At 39.0% G+C, this 16,224-nt stretch overlaps 1 protein-coding gene across 1 annotated transcript in view; it reads right to left on the reverse strand.

Annotated features, from left to right (window-relative positions):
• Positions 1–2,589: 2,589 nt before the first annotated feature.
• Positions 2,590–16,224, reverse strand: part of LOC141271840 (uncharacterized) — a 30,968-nt gene continuing 17,333 nt past the window's right edge. The window contains exons 2-7 of the mRNA XM_073682026.1: positions 7,674–7,822; positions 7,366–7,545; positions 7,160–7,283; positions 6,979–7,076; positions 6,702–6,792; positions 2,590–4,395 (exon numbers count right to left, since the gene is read on the reverse strand). Coding sequence (XP_073538127.1) covers positions 3,074–4,395; positions 6,702–6,792; positions 6,979–7,076; positions 7,160–7,283; positions 7,366–7,545; positions 7,674–7,751 — 1,893 coding nt within the window. The 5' untranslated portion in view covers positions 7,752–7,822 and the 3' untranslated portion in view covers positions 2,590–3,073. The remainder of the gene's footprint in view (positions 4,396–6,701; positions 6,793–6,978; positions 7,077–7,159; positions 7,284–7,365; positions 7,546–7,673; positions 7,823–16,224) is intronic.

The following is a 16,224-nucleotide window of genomic DNA, read 5'->3' on the forward strand; positions in this document are numbered from 1 at the left end:
AAGTGCTGAATTCTGCGGCCTGTCTCTGACAGGGACAGGAAAAACACTGAAGTGTGGATAGAGGCGGGGCCTTTTAAACTCTTCTGTGCTCCTGACCCTATCAGAGATATGAAGGACGTTCTCCTGATGGCACTGTCAGGAGGGACGTCCTGGAAACAGGATTTTGTGGAGTAAGGTTATTATTATTGTAAAATCATAAATCAGCAGGTTTGGTCGGAGAATCCATGTTTTCTTTATTAGGGTATGTAAAAGAACTGACATTGGACAAATATGGTAAAGCTGTGGTAGGACATTTATTCTTTGTCACATAAATTGAGAACATTAAGATGGATTCAGATGAACCCTCCTACAAAACGTGATTAACAAATTTATTAATACAGGACTATATGAGAAAGGAATTCTAAAAAAAACACTAGAGCCAGAAATGAGAGATTCCAGGCCCCGTGGCTGGATACTTCGGTCCTGGCCTCCAGTGTGTTAGTATGAGACGAGGTCTTTGACCCTGGAACTTCTCTACTCAGTATTAGGAGATTCACTGATCTTGTTCATATAAAGACTGTTTGAGTAAAATAGAAACTGCCTAAATATATGAAGACCTTGTCTGATCTATATGTACTTGCATAAAGAACTATGGATATAACGCTATTCTCTGTATATAATATGTGATGTTGGAGTAGGGGGTCTCTGTATAGATAATCTTACCCCAGTATTACAAATTTAGATAAGGGAGATGGAGACATTTTATTTTAACTGGAATGGGTCCCACCAGACGTTCCAACAAAGAAGGAATGGATCATATATGTGAATAGTAATTTGCAATATGAACATTTTTATTATTATAGTATAGAAAAGTTAAAGACGTTCGTTCACACACGGAGATTGTGGATTGAATGAGACTGAGATTGAAAGGGTTTAATGAATGGCAGATCACTGAGAATTGGAGTTATGAAGAAGAGGGAGGAAGAAATGTTGGGTATTTTTTAGGAGGTTTAAAGGGAAGTGTAGCAATACTCTTGTCCCATTAGTATATATATAAATATACAGTGGGTACGGAAAATACTCAGACCCCTTTAAATTTTTCACTCTTTGTTTCATTGCAGCCATTTGGTAAATTCTAAAAAGGTCATTTTCTTCTCATTAAAGTACACTCTGCACCCCATCTTGACTGGAAAAAAACAAATGTAGAAATTTTTGCAAATTTATTAAAAAAGAAAAACTGAAATATCACATGGGCATAATTCAGACCCTTTGCTCAGACACTCATATTTAAGTCACATGCTGTCCATTTCCTTGTGATCCTCCTTGAGATGGTTCTACTCCTTCATTGGAGTCCAGCTGTGTTTAGTTAAACTGATAGGACTTGATTTGGAAAGGCACACGCCTGTCTATATAAGACCTCACAGCTCACAGTGCATGTCAGACAAAATTAGAATTGTGAGCCCAAAAAGAACTGCCCAAGAAACTCAGAGACAGAATTGTAGCAAGGCACAGATCTGGCCAAGGTTACAAAAGGATTTCTGCATTACTCAAGGTTCCTAAGAGCACAGTGGCCTCCATAATCCTTAAATAGAAGAAGTTTGGGACCACCAGAAGCCTTTCTAGACCTGGCCGTTGAGCCAAACTAAGCAATCGTGGGAGAAGAGCCTTGGTGAGAGAGGTAAAGAACAAGCCCAAGATCACTGTGGCTGAGCTCCAGAGAAGCAGTAGGGAGATGAGAGAAAGTTCCACAAAGTCAACCATCACTGCAGCCCTCCACCAGCTTATGGCAGATGGCCCGACGGAAGCCTCTCCTCAGTGCAAGACATATGAAAGCCCGAATAGAGTTTACTCAAAAACAAATGAAGGACTCCCAGACTATGAGAAATAAGATTCTCTGGTCTGATGCGACAACAACAGAACTTTTTGGTGATAATTCTAAGCGGCATGTGTGGAGAAAAACAGGCACTGCTCATTACCTGCCCAATACAATCCCAACAGTGAAACATGGTGGTGGCAGCATCATGCTATGGGGATGTTTTCAGCAGCAGGGACAGGGCGACTGGTTGCAACTGAAGGAAACATGAATGCGGCCAAGTACAGAGATATCCTGGATGAAAACCTCTTCCAGAGTGCTCTGGACATCAGATTTGGCTGAAGGTTCACCTTCCAACAAGACAATGACCCTAAGCACACAGCTAAAATAACAAAGGAGTGGCTTCAGAACAACTCTGTGACCATTCTTGACTGGCCCAGCCAGAGGCCTGACCTAAACCCATTTGAGCATCTCTGGAGAGACCTGAAAATGGCTGTCCACCAACAACCTGACGGAACTGGAGAGGATCTGCAAGGAAGAATGGCAGAGGATCCCCAAATCCAGGTGTGAAAAACTTGTTGCATCATTCCCAAGAAGACTCATGGCTGTACTAGCTCAAAAGGGTGCTTCTACTCAATACTGAGCAAAGGGTCTGAATACTTATGACCATGTGATATTTCAATTTTCCTTTTTTAATACATTTGCAAAAATTTCTACATTTCTGTTTTTTTCCAGTCAAGATGGAGTGCAGAGTGTACTTTAATGAGAAAAAAAATGAACTTTTTAGAATTTACCAAATGGCTGCAATGAAACAAAGAGTAAAAATTTAAAGGGGTCTGAATACTTTCCATACCCACTGTATAACTGAAATATTCAATGCAAATAGAATATTGCACTTAATTTGCTTTTTAGATAACAGATGTACAGTATATTAGTAACTGCATATGTTAATTGAAATGTAAGTTCTAACTTGCTTTCTCGTGTAATTGTCATTACTTTGACTCTCTTATAGGTTTTCTTCTACAGTTTATAAAAACTATGTTGTTTTTCCTGTGTGAGTTTTCCTTTGTGGTCAACATAATATGATTTTTGAGTAAAGAATTTCCCATCTTCTAGGTATGACAATGACTTCTCCCTTTGTGAAATATTTGAGGTTTAGCAAGACTCCTTTTGTAGGTAAAATATTTCACACATTCTGAACTTGAAAATGGTTTCTATCCTGTGTGAGTTCTTTGATGTCTAACAAGATTTGTTTTTTTCTGCAAAACATTTCCCACATTCTTAACATGAAAATGGATTCACCCCTGTGTGAATTCTCTGATGTGTAACTAAATGTGATTTAAATGCAAAACATTTCTCACATTCTGAACATGAATATGGCTTATTCCCTGTGTGACTTTTCTGATGTGAAACAAGATATGATTTATCTGCAAAACATTTCCCACATTCTGAACATTCAAATGGCTTTTCCCCTGTGTGACTTCTCTGATGTCTACCAAGATTTGATTTATCTGCAAAACATTTCCCACATTCTGAACATGAAAATGGCTTCTCCCCTGTGTGAGTTCTCTGATGTGTAATAAGATTTGACTTACTTGCAAAACAATTACCACATTCTGAACATGAATATGGCTTCTCCCCTGTGTGAGTTCTCTGATGTATTACAAAATGTAATTTCTTTGCAAAACATTTCCCACATTCTAAACATGCAAATGGCTTCTCCCCTGTGTGAGTTTTCTGATGTCTAACAAGGTTTGTTTTTTCTGCAAAACATTTCCCACATTCTGAACATGAAAATGGCTTCTCCCCTGTGATGGTTCTCTGATGTGAAACAAAATATGATTTATCTGCAAAATATTTCTCATATTCTAAACATTCAAATGGCTTCTCCCCTCTGTGACTTCTCTGATGTCTAACAAGAGTTGATCTATCTGAAAAACATTTCTCACATTCTGAACAGGAAAAAGGCTTCTCCCCTGTGTGTGTTCTCTTATGTGTAACAACTTGTGTTTTGTGTGCAAAACATTTCCCACATTCTGAACATGAAAATGGCTTCTCCCCTGTGTGAGTTTTGTGATGTGCAACAAGATTTGACTTAGTTGCAAAACAGTTACCACATTGTGAACATGAATATGGCTTCTCCCCTGTGTGAGTTCTCTGATGTATAACAAAACTAAATTTCTTTGCAAAACATTTTCCACATTCTGAACATGAATATAGTTTCTCCCCTGCGTGAATTCTATTTTGTCTATGCTCTAATTTCTGGTTAAAATATTTCCCACACTCTGAAGAAAATCTTTTCTCCTCTACGTGAATTTTTGGATGTGTAACAAAAGATGTTTTGAGGGAAAAACTTTTTTCATATTCTAAACTTGAAAATTGATTGTTTCCTGTCAGGGCATTTTCATATTTAACACCTCTTTTGTGAATTTCATTTTTCTTACTGGTCTGTAATGAATCAAAAGATAGATCTTTGCTGCAAAATGATGACGGTATATCTGGAATAGTGGCGTAGACGTCAGTTATATCTTGATTGATATCAAGGTCATCTGATTTAAAAATTGAAGATGCCAATTGTCCGTCTGATCTCCTGGTACAATCATCTGCAGGAATAAAGATTATTTTTAATTATGATGAATTAAATTTGTATAACATTTATAAAATACCTAAAGAAATTGCAACTTATGTAGCAAAATTCAATTATTTACTAAGACAAAAACAGTTAAAAATCTACCAGGAGACCTTGAAAAGCAACATGGCTTCCATAAACCAATTCAGCAAAATTTGTGTCCCCCTCGCTCCTGAGCCTCACAGTGTGCCCAAAAACTGTTAGCGTCCACATGTTTAGCATTGCAGTAATGGGAAGAACCCACTTAAACATTTACAGAGTGCGTGTCTCCAGGAGCAGAAGCTGGCACAACTTATTGGGTACTTAAATTGACTATTTGCAAATTTCATTCTCCAACATCCACTGCGTGCTAGTTTCCAGAGAATACCTGTAAAGTCAAAATAATCACTACTAAAGATGAATTTACTGAGGGAAATTGAGTCAATTTTATGCGGTTTTCTACTGAGTTTCTGCCGTTTTGGCACCTTAGATGATCTGCAAATGATGTCTACAACTATTATAGCAAAATTTACATTCCCAAAGCCAAATGGCATTCTGAGCCCAGTCAAGTGCCAAAAAAGTATGAAATTGTCCTATTTAGGAGAAGCTGCCAAATATATTGTGGGGTCCATTTTTTTCTATTTCCCTTGTAAAATTGAAAAAAGTGGGGCTACATCAACATTTATTGTGATATACCTAAAAGTTTAAATCTCTTGAATGTGGTTTTTGATACTATAAGGAGTGCAATTTATTAAAATATAGGTAACTGCAAAAGTGATTTGGTCCCCAAAAAATAGGTTTTGTAAATTTCCTTGAACAAATGATAATTGGTTGTTTAAGCCGTTTACAGTCCTAAAAAATTAAAAGGATATTTGAAAAATGTTGGCGTTGTAAAGTAAAAATACAATAAATGCTATTTTTAAATATTTTGTGTGGTATTACTATTTGTTTTAATGGAATACAAAATCAATGTTTGAGCTTTCTTTTTCTTCAAAATATTTGGCAATTTCTGATTTTCCCATAAATAAACTCAAAACAAATTAACCTAAAATTACCACTAATGAAAAGTACAATGTGTCACAGAAAAAAACCCAACAATCTCAGAATCATTTGGATCAGGTTAAGCATTTTAAATCTGACACAAGTCAGATGTCAAATATGGGGCATGGTTAGGAAAGACTGGCTGCGGCAGAAAGCGATTCAATGAGAGGATCTTCTGCAATAACTACTGTAGACCAAAACTGTGACATCTCTGAGTAATTATAGTATGTGACATGGTAGCTCTCAGCAATCCAAACTGTTGTACAGGCTAATATCTTTTTGTCAGATGAGTTTCTTTAAGAAATATTAGACATTTACAGAGAACTTTTCAACATGGTGCACTCATTCATGATGGACTATTAGAGGTCCTATAAGTCATGACTAGAAAGGTACAAAAAGTTTTAGTGCTCCCCATTTCAGGAGAGATTGTGCAGTAAGTTTTATTCCTTAGGATTGAAAATATCATGAAATTCATGACATGGAGTCATTAGAGCCATCAACCACGCAGAGCTTAGAGACATATCGTGAGATAGGTGTAAATGTTTTTCATGTAGTTTATCAAGAACTTCTTTGATGTTAGATGGTTAAAGAACCATCACAGAGACTGAAAAGTCAGGATAAAAGGAAACTCAATTGTATACTGAAATTCACATATGGCCAACATTAAAAATTATTACATTTAATTTGCTCTATTAATAAGCAGGACTGTGGAGTCGGAGTCTGTGTACATTTTGGTGGAGTCGGAGTCGGTGTAAGATGGACCGACTCCGACTCTTAAAATATATAATAAATTGGGTACAGTAGTTCAATGCAGTTTGTGGGGAATATTTTGGGGAAAAGAATTTGGGAAAGTTATGATATGTCCTATTCCTGATCTAAGGGTCTAGACTTTTAGCTGAGATTAATCTGTGCTACAGTAAATTTATCACTTAAACATGAGCCATGTATGAGGGAGTCGGAGTCGGTGTCATGGAAATTGAGGAGTCGGAGGTTTGGCTTACCAACTCCACAGCCCTGCTAATAAGGGGGAAATTTTATTTTCTGGCCTCATAGATTCAACAATAGATGACTCCAGTACAAGTTCTTATATAAATGCTCAAACTAATGGGGACAGTTTTGGGTGGAGGAGCATGCAGTGGTCTAGCGGCAAAATGGTGACCTTTAATTGTGGTATGACCGGACAAGACTGTCAATAAAGCAGTGTCAGCCAGTGACTGAGAATAATCTGTGACCTTTCTGCATTTAGTGGTTACTACTCACCTGGGTAGTCGTATGTAGGAATCTCCTCTTTACACCGCTCATCATCCCTCACATATATCTCTGTAGTATTAATATGGGTCAGATCTTTACCCTGAAACAAATTTTGTAAAAGTCACAGATAGATGGAGAAGTCACATCTATGATCAGTTCTACTCCTGACATCTCCACGGTTCTCATTACACTAGTATAAAACATCTAATACTGATGGATAACACAAGACTTTCACAGCCGTCTACACATCATAGAGCAGATCTCATGACACATTCTCTCCATCTACCTGATGATCCTGAGAAACAATGGGAATTTCTTGTTTACAGTCCTCAGGAAGAAGAGGATTGAGACATTTCTCTGGTGTTGTCATTTTACTGGATAGAACTGGAGGAAACACATACAAGAACTAAATTCATTCTTTACATAGATATAATTGTAGGGTGTGTATATTTAGTCCTGTTTATTACCTGGTGATGTGAGGGGCTGGGGAACCTCCATCATGAGGTCCTTATACAGATCTCTGTGTCCTTCTAAATACTCCCACTCCTCCATGGAGAAATAGACAGTAACATCCTGACACCTTATAGGAACCTGACACATACAATGATACCGTTATCCCCCGATCCCTTGATATCATTAATGTATAATGTCCCACCATTCCCAGCAGTGTCACCTCTCCAGTCAGCAGCTCAATCATCTTATAGGTGAGTTCTAGGATCTTCTGGTCATTGAGGTCCTCATGTATCAGGGGGTGAGGTGGAGGTCCGGTGATTGGGCTCAGGGGTCTTCCCCATCCCTCAGACACAGGATCCTGACAGCGTTCACTAGAGGTCTTCTTCACTACTATGTAATCCTAATTATGGAGAGAGACATTGATAAATCTCACTACAGACATTTCCAGAGTCCTCATCTCTCCAGTTCTGTCCATCTGTTATTCCCATCGGTAAGAATGATGTCACATTACGTCAACAAAATCCTCACCTCTCCAGTAAGCCGGAAGAGGATCTCTAGGGTGAGGTGTAATATCCTCTCCGCTATTTTGTCCTTATTCATATCCATCCTTCACGGTCAATCAGGAAAATTCTCTTATATCGAAGATCTCCACTAAGAGGATCCAATATTGTAGGAACCTGAATGGGGAGATGAGCCAATGTAACATCATAAAGAATCCCGAGTAATAAAATACAATCACCAGAGATAATATGGGGAAACATATCAGGAGATGGAATGTGTAAATTTTGTATTCCATGCAATGGAAAATAAGTTGAATTGCTGACTAAGACATCTCCTCTATGCTCCCAATCACTGGCTATTTTGGCCACGACTTTGGCAACTGACTGGCTGTAGGAATCATAACTTCTTTGGGACTGTGCAGGTATTAGAGACTTGGGGGAGACCCAAGCAATGGTGGTATTTTTATTATTTTACAACATTCTGCTTAAATATACTCTTAAGGCTCCCATACACATTAGACTAAAGTCGATTGGAAATGCAGATTATGTTAGGTGATAGAAGGATCTGGCATTTTAATTTCAGAAGATGATCCGTTTGCTCTCCCTGTGGATAAGCCTCTGCTAGAGGAGTCTGCCAACGACTCTCTCATAGACAGCAAAGAAAGCCCAGTCAAGTAGAATGCTTGTGTGAATGGGGAGTCGGGAGAGACAGCTGTCAGCAAGATCATTTGGCAAACAGTTACAGTGGGTAAAATAACAATTTGATACCCTGTCGATTTTGCAAGTTTTCCCACCTACAAAGAATGGAGAGGTCTGTAATTTTTATCGTAGGTACACTTCACCTGTGAGAGACAGAATCTAAAAATAAAAAAAAAGAAAATCACATTGTATGATTTTTAAATAATGAAATTGCATTTTATTACATGAAATAAGTGTTTGATCACCTACCAACCAGGAAGAATTCTCACAGACCTGATAGCTTTACTTGTTTTTCTTTAAGAAGCCCTTCTACTCTGCACTCATTACCTGTATTAATTGCACCTGTGTGAACTCATTACCTGTACAACAGACACCTGTCCACACACTCAATCCTTCACACTCCAACCTCTCCACCATGGCCAAGACCAAAGAGCTTTCTAAGGACACTAGGAGCAAAATTGTAGAACTGCACATGGCTGGGATGGTCTACAGGACAATAGGCAAGCAGCTTTATGAGAAGGCAGCAACTGTTGCCACAATTATTAGAAAATGGAAGAAACACAAGATGACTGTCAATCTTTCTCAGTCTGGGGTTCCATGCAAGATCTCTCCTCGTGGGGTAAGGATGATTCTGGGGGGCATGGCCTGGCAGGCACGTGAGGCAGACGCACTTCACCTCGCTCCTGCTTCTAACTCCTAGAAATCCCGATATACCAGCCTATAGACCTATATCTGGAAGAGTTAAAGGGTGTACCTGCATTGCTTAACCTCTGTGTCTTACGAGGGGAAGATCTGCTGCTCTCCAAACATGACCCATAGCAGAAAAACAGCAGAGAAAGAACAGCAGCCGCAGGAAGACAGAATTCCTAAAATAGCCCTGGAGACTGATAATCCTGCTCCGGACAGGGCAGCAGATGCTGCAGCAAAGTTACAAAGATTAGGAGGTAGAAGACCCCATTGACACAGGCATCATGGTGCTGGCTCACAGAATGCCTGCAGTTAGTCCTTCATTAATACAGGTAGAAGAACCTGCCACAGAGGTATGTGCAGATGCCTCAATGTCTGTAAATTTGTCTGCAGAACATACCCTGAGAGATGTGTACACTGCAGTGACTATGTCTAATAAAACGCTAGCTTGTCTCAGTGAGCACATTGGAGGTGTAAAAGAAGACATACATCTTATTAAACATGACCTCCAGAGAGTGAATGAAAATGCTAAGTAGATGCAAGGGAGAATTTGCTATATTGAGGACAAAATGCCACAGATGAATAGAGATCTTAACAAGTTTATACATAACATCTCCCTTCTCATTGCTAAGACAGACGACTTGGAAAATAGACTGCGCAGAAACAACTTGAGGCTGGTGGGGGTCCCTGAAAAAGCTGAGGGTAAAGATCCAGTGAGCTTCTTCGAAAAGTGGATGTTGAGCACATTTGGAAAATAAATATTTTCCTAATTTTTCACAATAGAGCTCATAGGGCACCCACAAGACCTTTACCCGCAGGTGCTCCACCACGTCCAATCCTCATGCGTTTATTACACTTTCGGGACAGAGACGCCATTCTGTGGAAGGCCAGAGACCTCAAAGATCTTTACATTGATAGTCACAGAGTCTCTATTTATCCTGACTTTTCTGCTGAAATGCAAAAACGCCGTGCAAAATTCATCGATATCAAATGAAGATTGAGGACCTTTCAAGTGCTATACTCCATGCTATATCCAGCCAAACTGCGTGTGGTGGCAAAAGGAGAAGTGCAAATCTTTGAGAACCCGACTGATGCTTGATCATGGCTGGATGCTAATGAAAAAAGCTTACATAAAAAAAATCCCTGAAGACAAATACACCTCCACCACTTGGGACAGTATCTATGTTCTCCTATAATATTATTAGGATGCTACACCTTTAAATTGCTGGTTTATATTTTAGATCATTAATACATTTGAAGCAGGTAGAATGATGGTCTACTAAAGTTTACTTTATGCAATTTTTTACAGGTGCTACTGTGCCACATGAGCTCAGGATAATAAGTGGCCCCAATTTTCCCATCATAGGTAGATCGTTTACTAAGAAAAGTATGTTGCTTAGTAATTATTATTTTATTGTTTTTTTTTTTTCTGGTTTAAGGTTCTTCTCTCAGCATAATAATCTGACTGCCAAAATTGACCCTCAACAGATCGGGATATATGTAAAATATATTGCAAATGATTCCCACATTACTCAATATGTCTAAATGTGTGGATAGTATAGCATGAAATATTAGGGGCTTGGGAGACCCTTCCAAGAGGTGCGCAATATTCTCATGGCTAAGCAAATTCCAACCAGCAATAATATGCTAGTCTGAGATACATATGATAAGGGACAGAACTTATTTACTACATCGATCATGGATGTCGCATGAATATCACTCAGTGTATTCCACCCATTCAAGGGGCGTAAGCCTTATGGTACATAGGAATATACCCTTTATATGCAATAATGTGGTTGTGGACCCAGACTGCCGCTGTTTCTATATAATGTTTTATATATAATATTTCAGTTATTATAGTAGCGCTGTACATCCCACCGCCGTTCTCCTGAGAGATGTTAAAAGGGATATTTTCCTTTTTGGTCACTTTCCCAGATATTCCAACTACAATAATAGGTGATTTTAATATGTATTTGCACCCACACTGGGACAAATTCCATACGGGGATTATACCAGTAACTACAGCACAAACATCTCTATCAAGGGTTATTTCAGAAATGAGATTGGTAGATATCTGGTGAATTAAACACCCTTATATCAAACAATATTCTTGTTATTCAGCATCGTATCACTTGCTATCCAGAATAGACCTAGCAATTGGAAACACACACAAGCTGCCATACGTAAAATCTATTGAATATCTACCTAGAAGTATCTCGGACCACTCCGCTTTACAGATACGACTTCCATTAGTCATAAACAGGATACATACTGGGGTTATATGGCGATTAAACCCGATCTGAATTCAAACTATTGGAAGTTCTCTGTATGAGAGGATAGCTGAATACTTTGCAGTAAATAAAGATTTAGCCTCCATTCTAATAGTTTGGGATGCAATGAAGGCATATGTCAGCGGTTTATACATAAATGAGATTAGTAAAAGAAAATCTAAATCAAGGGAACTCATGCAAAAATTACAAAAGGAGGTTATCCACTCTGAGTTACTGCTCATTGCGGACCCCTCCATTTATAAAGCCAAAGAGATGGAGAAGGCTCAAATAATATTGAAAGATCACATATTTGACTTCACGACACAAAAGAGACTTTTTATGAAACAGGGATTCTTTGTGGAGGGAAAAAGTGCTGAACGGTTATTGGCAACTATTGTCAAAGTCCAAAGTGGAACATCATATTTATCTAGACTAATCTCTGAAAATGTCGTAGTGGTCGCGGAGGATGAGGATATCCTTCAAACTTTACATAGTTATTACTCTTCCATATGTTCATCTAAAAGCAGTGCCAGAAATGAAGATATCGAAGAGTTCCTAAAAAACATCCCATTAACGGAATTAACATCTGAAAATAGAAACTTACTAGAAAAACCTCTATCCTTAGAAGAATTAGAAGAGGTACTTCAAGAGGTTCAAAATGCAAAGGCCCCAGGTTTAGATGGGATACCAGGGGAATTCTTTAAAATGTAACACGACATATTGTTACCTAAATTGTTAAATGTCTTTGAGGAATCAGTTAAAACTGGATCTCTTCCAGGGTCTATGAAAGAAGCTGTAATAATCCTATTATTAAAACCTGGAAAGACCCTTGTCAGTCTGATTCCTACAGACCAATATCCCTTCTCTCAACCGATGTCAAATTACTGGCAAAAGCATAAGCCAATAGACTGTCAAAAAAGTAATTACCAAAGTGATTAATGATGACCAAACAGGCTTTATGCCAAACAAATCCACATCAGTTAATTTGAGACGTCTTTTTTTGGGTTTACAGCTAAGCTCGGAGTCTACCGGGTCCAGAGCAGTCTTTTCTCTTGACGCTGCCAAAGCGTTTGACGGCATAGAGTGGAATTTCCTGTGGGCAGTCTTGAGAGGCATGGGATTTGGTGATACATTTATTTCATATATCCAGCTGTTATATGTGTCTCCTAGGGCAAAACTTAGGGTAAATGGTCGTGTATCAGAGACGTTCGCGATGGGGAGGGGAACCAGGCAAGGATGCCCCATCGCCCCTTCTCTTTGCGATTGCCATAGAGCCATTAGCTTGTTTAATACGCTCTTCTACTGAAATAACTGGCTTCTGTTGTGGGTCACTGGAGATGAGGATCTCTTTATATGCGGATGACATGCTTTTGTTTTTAGGAAATGTGGTCTCCTCCATTTCTCCAGCAATGAATCTTATTAAAACTTGGTCAGGATTAACAATTAATTGGAATAAATCAGTCCTCATGCTCATAGATCCCTTACCAACAGATTTATCCCTGGAGAATACTCGGATACAGGTAGCAAATACTTTAAAAAATCTTGGGGTAGTGGTTACCGCCAGGCCCCATGAATACTATTCTCTTAACCTGGCTCCCATATAGCTAAAATTCAGAACAAAAACAGACACTTGGTGTCGACTTCCAATGTCAGTAGTTGGGAGAGGCAATTTAATAAAAATGATTCTCATGCCTCAACTTTTATATCTCCTACATAATACCTCAGTATGGATCCCCACAACCTTCTATTATAAAATACATAGCTTGTTCCGAGAACTTTTATGGAAAAAGAAACAGGCCAGAATTAAACTAGAGACCCTGCAGAGAGGAAAATATAACAGTGCATTAGCTATCCCAAATGTCTGGGTCTACTTCTTGTCCTTACAAATGCAACAGTTTCACGGTTGAGGAACAACCAAACACTGTGGAATATGAGGTCAACTAGTTAGAGAAAGAACTAAATGGAAACTGCCAATGTCAGTATTAGACATGAGAATATCCCAAACTGTCCCAAGCTGAACCTGATATATAAAGTATGGGAAAGAGGCAAGAATATGCTAGGAATTGGGAAATTCATAAACTACATACCTCTATGGTATAACTACAACACGCCAGCGATATATAAGCTAAAAGGCTTCAACAATTGGGAAGATAGAGGGATTTTTATTTTGTCACAACTCCTAAATGAGGGAATATTTAAAAGCTTCGAACAAATAAGAGCAGGCTACAATCCTACTCACAAAATGTTTTATCAATTTTTGCAAATAAGTCATGCGTATAATGCACAACTCAGAGCAAATGACATTATTATAAATAAACACTATAATTGATATAATTGCTTCTGCGATAGACACAAAGAGTTTAATTTCCCATATACACCGCGTGCAGAATTATTAGGCAAATGAGTATTTTGATCACATGATATTATTTATACATGTTGTCCTACTCCAAGCTGCATAGGCTTGAGAGCCAACTACCAATTAAGTAAATCTGGTGATGTGCATCTCTGTAATGAGGAGGGGTGTTGTCTAATGACATCAACACAGTATATTAGGTGTGCTTACTTATTAGGCAACTTCCTTTCCTTTGGCAAAATGGGTCAGAAGAGAGATTTGACGGGCTCTGAAAAGTCCAAAATTGTGAGATGTCTTGCAGAGGGATGCAGCAGTCTTGAAATTTCCAAACTTTTGAAGCGTGATCACCGAACAATCAAGCGTTTCATGGCAAATAGCCAACAGGGTCGCAAGAAGCGTGTTGGCCAAAAAAGGCGCAAAATAACTGCCCATGAATTGAGGAAAATCAAGCGTGAAGCTGCCAAGATGCCATTCGCCACCAGTTTTGCCATATTTCAGAGCTGCAACGTTACTGGAGTATCAAAAAGCACAAGGTGTGCGATACTCAGGGACATAGCCAAGGTAAAGAAGGCAGAGAAACGACCACCATTGAACAAGAAACATAAGATAAAACGTCAAGAATTGGCCAAGAAATATCTTAAGATTGATTTTTCAAAGGTTTTATGGACTGATGAAATGAGAGTGACTCTTGATGGGCCAGATGGATGGACCAGAGGCTGGATCAGTAAAGGGCACAGAGCTCCACTCCGACTCAGACGCCAGCAAGGTGGAGGTGGGGTACTGGTATGGGCTGGTATCATCAAAGATTAACTTGTGGGACCTTTTTGGGTTGAGGATGGAGTGAAGCTCAACTCCCAGATCTACTGCCAGTTTCTGGAAGACAACTTCTTCAAGCAGTGGTACAGGAAGAAGTCGGTATAGTTCAAGAAAAACATGATTTTCATGCAGGACAATGCTCCATCACATGCATCCAACTACTCCACAGCGTGGCTGGCCAGTAAAGGTCTAAAAGAAGAAAAAATAATGACATGGTCCCCTTGTTCACCTGATCTGAACCCCATAGAGAACCTGTGGTCCATCATAAAATGTGAGATCTACAGGGAGGGAAAACAGTACACCTCTCGGAACAGTGTCTGGGAGGCTGTGGTGGCTGCTGTACGCAATGTTGATCGAAAACAGATCAAGCAACTAACAGAATCTGTGGATGGAAGGCTGTTGAGTGTCATCATAAAGAAAGGTGGTTATACTGATCACTAATTTTTTTGGTTTTTGTTTTTTGCATGTCAGAAATGTTTATTTCTAAATTTTGTGCACTGATATTGGTTTACCTGGTGAAAATAAACAAGTGAGATGGGATTATATTTGGTTTTTATTAAGTTGCCTAATAATTCTGCACAGTAATAGTTACCTGCACAAACAGATATCCTCCTAAGATAGCCAAATCTAAAAAAAACCCACTCCAACTTTCAAAAATATTAAGCTTGGATATTTATGAGTCTTTTGGGTTGATTGAGAACATAGTTGTTGATCAATAATAAAATTAATCCACTAAAATACAACTTGCCTAATAATTCTGCACACAGTGTATATAAGCAACTTATAGTTGTGCATTTAGAAAAGTATCCCATCACAGCCAAAGTAAAGTGGGAAAGAGATTTGGGTCCCCTATGTGTGGAACAATGGGAAGCGGTGCTGGCTCTAATTCCTAAATTAATCCTTGTATGAATCACAAAGACTGTCCCAAATCTTTCTTATTCATAGAGTATATAAGACCCCGAGTATCCTATTTAAAATTGGTATACGAGTTGACAACCTGTGTCCAAGATGGAGGAAAAACGACGCTCATTTAATGCACATGATGTGGGAGTGTGTAAACATTGGGAACTATTGGAAGGGGGCAGTTGACTTAACCCCTTTCCGACCTGGTCAACAATAGTATGCACCAGGTCGGGAAGGCCGGTTCAGCAGGGGCTCCGGCGGTGAGCCCGCACTGAACCGAGCACATGTCAGCTGATTATTACAGCTGACATGTGCCCGCAACAGCCACGTCCTAAGCCCTGCCCATCGGTGATCCCGTCACGTGATCGCTGGTCACCAATGGGTGGGCATGACAACCCAGGGTCTGCAGCAGACGCCTGTGGTTGTCATGTCTCAATTGCTATGAGCGCCACCTAGTGGTCAGTGCTCATAGCAAGTGAGCATTTCTCCTGCATACAAGCGATCTGCTCATCGCTTGTATGCAGTAGAAGCAATCAGACAACTGCTGCTTATAGTCTCCTATGGAGACTATAGAAGCAAGCAGAAAGTGTAAAAAAAAATTTTTTTTTAAAAAATAAAAAAAATATAAAAGTTTAAATCACCCCCCTTTCGCCCCATTCAAAATATATATATATATATATATATAAATAAAAAACCACATACACAATAATAAAAACGTCAGCCCGGCGTGCAAAAAATAAGCCCTCACCCAGCCCCAGATCTTGAAAAATGGAAACGCTACAGGTCTCGGAAAATGGCGTCATTTTTTTTTTTTTTTTTTTAGCAAACTTTGGATTTTTTTTTCACCACTT

The sequence above is a fragment of the Phyllobates terribilis genome, unplaced genomic scaffold (genome assembly GCF_046119375.1).
Source record: "Phyllobates terribilis strain yellow unplaced genomic scaffold, ASM4611937v1 Scaffold_5__5_contigs__length_657084704, whole genome shotgun sequence".
In the NCBI taxonomy this organism is placed as follows: domain Eukaryota; kingdom Metazoa; phylum Chordata; class Amphibia; order Anura; family Dendrobatidae; genus Phyllobates; species Phyllobates terribilis.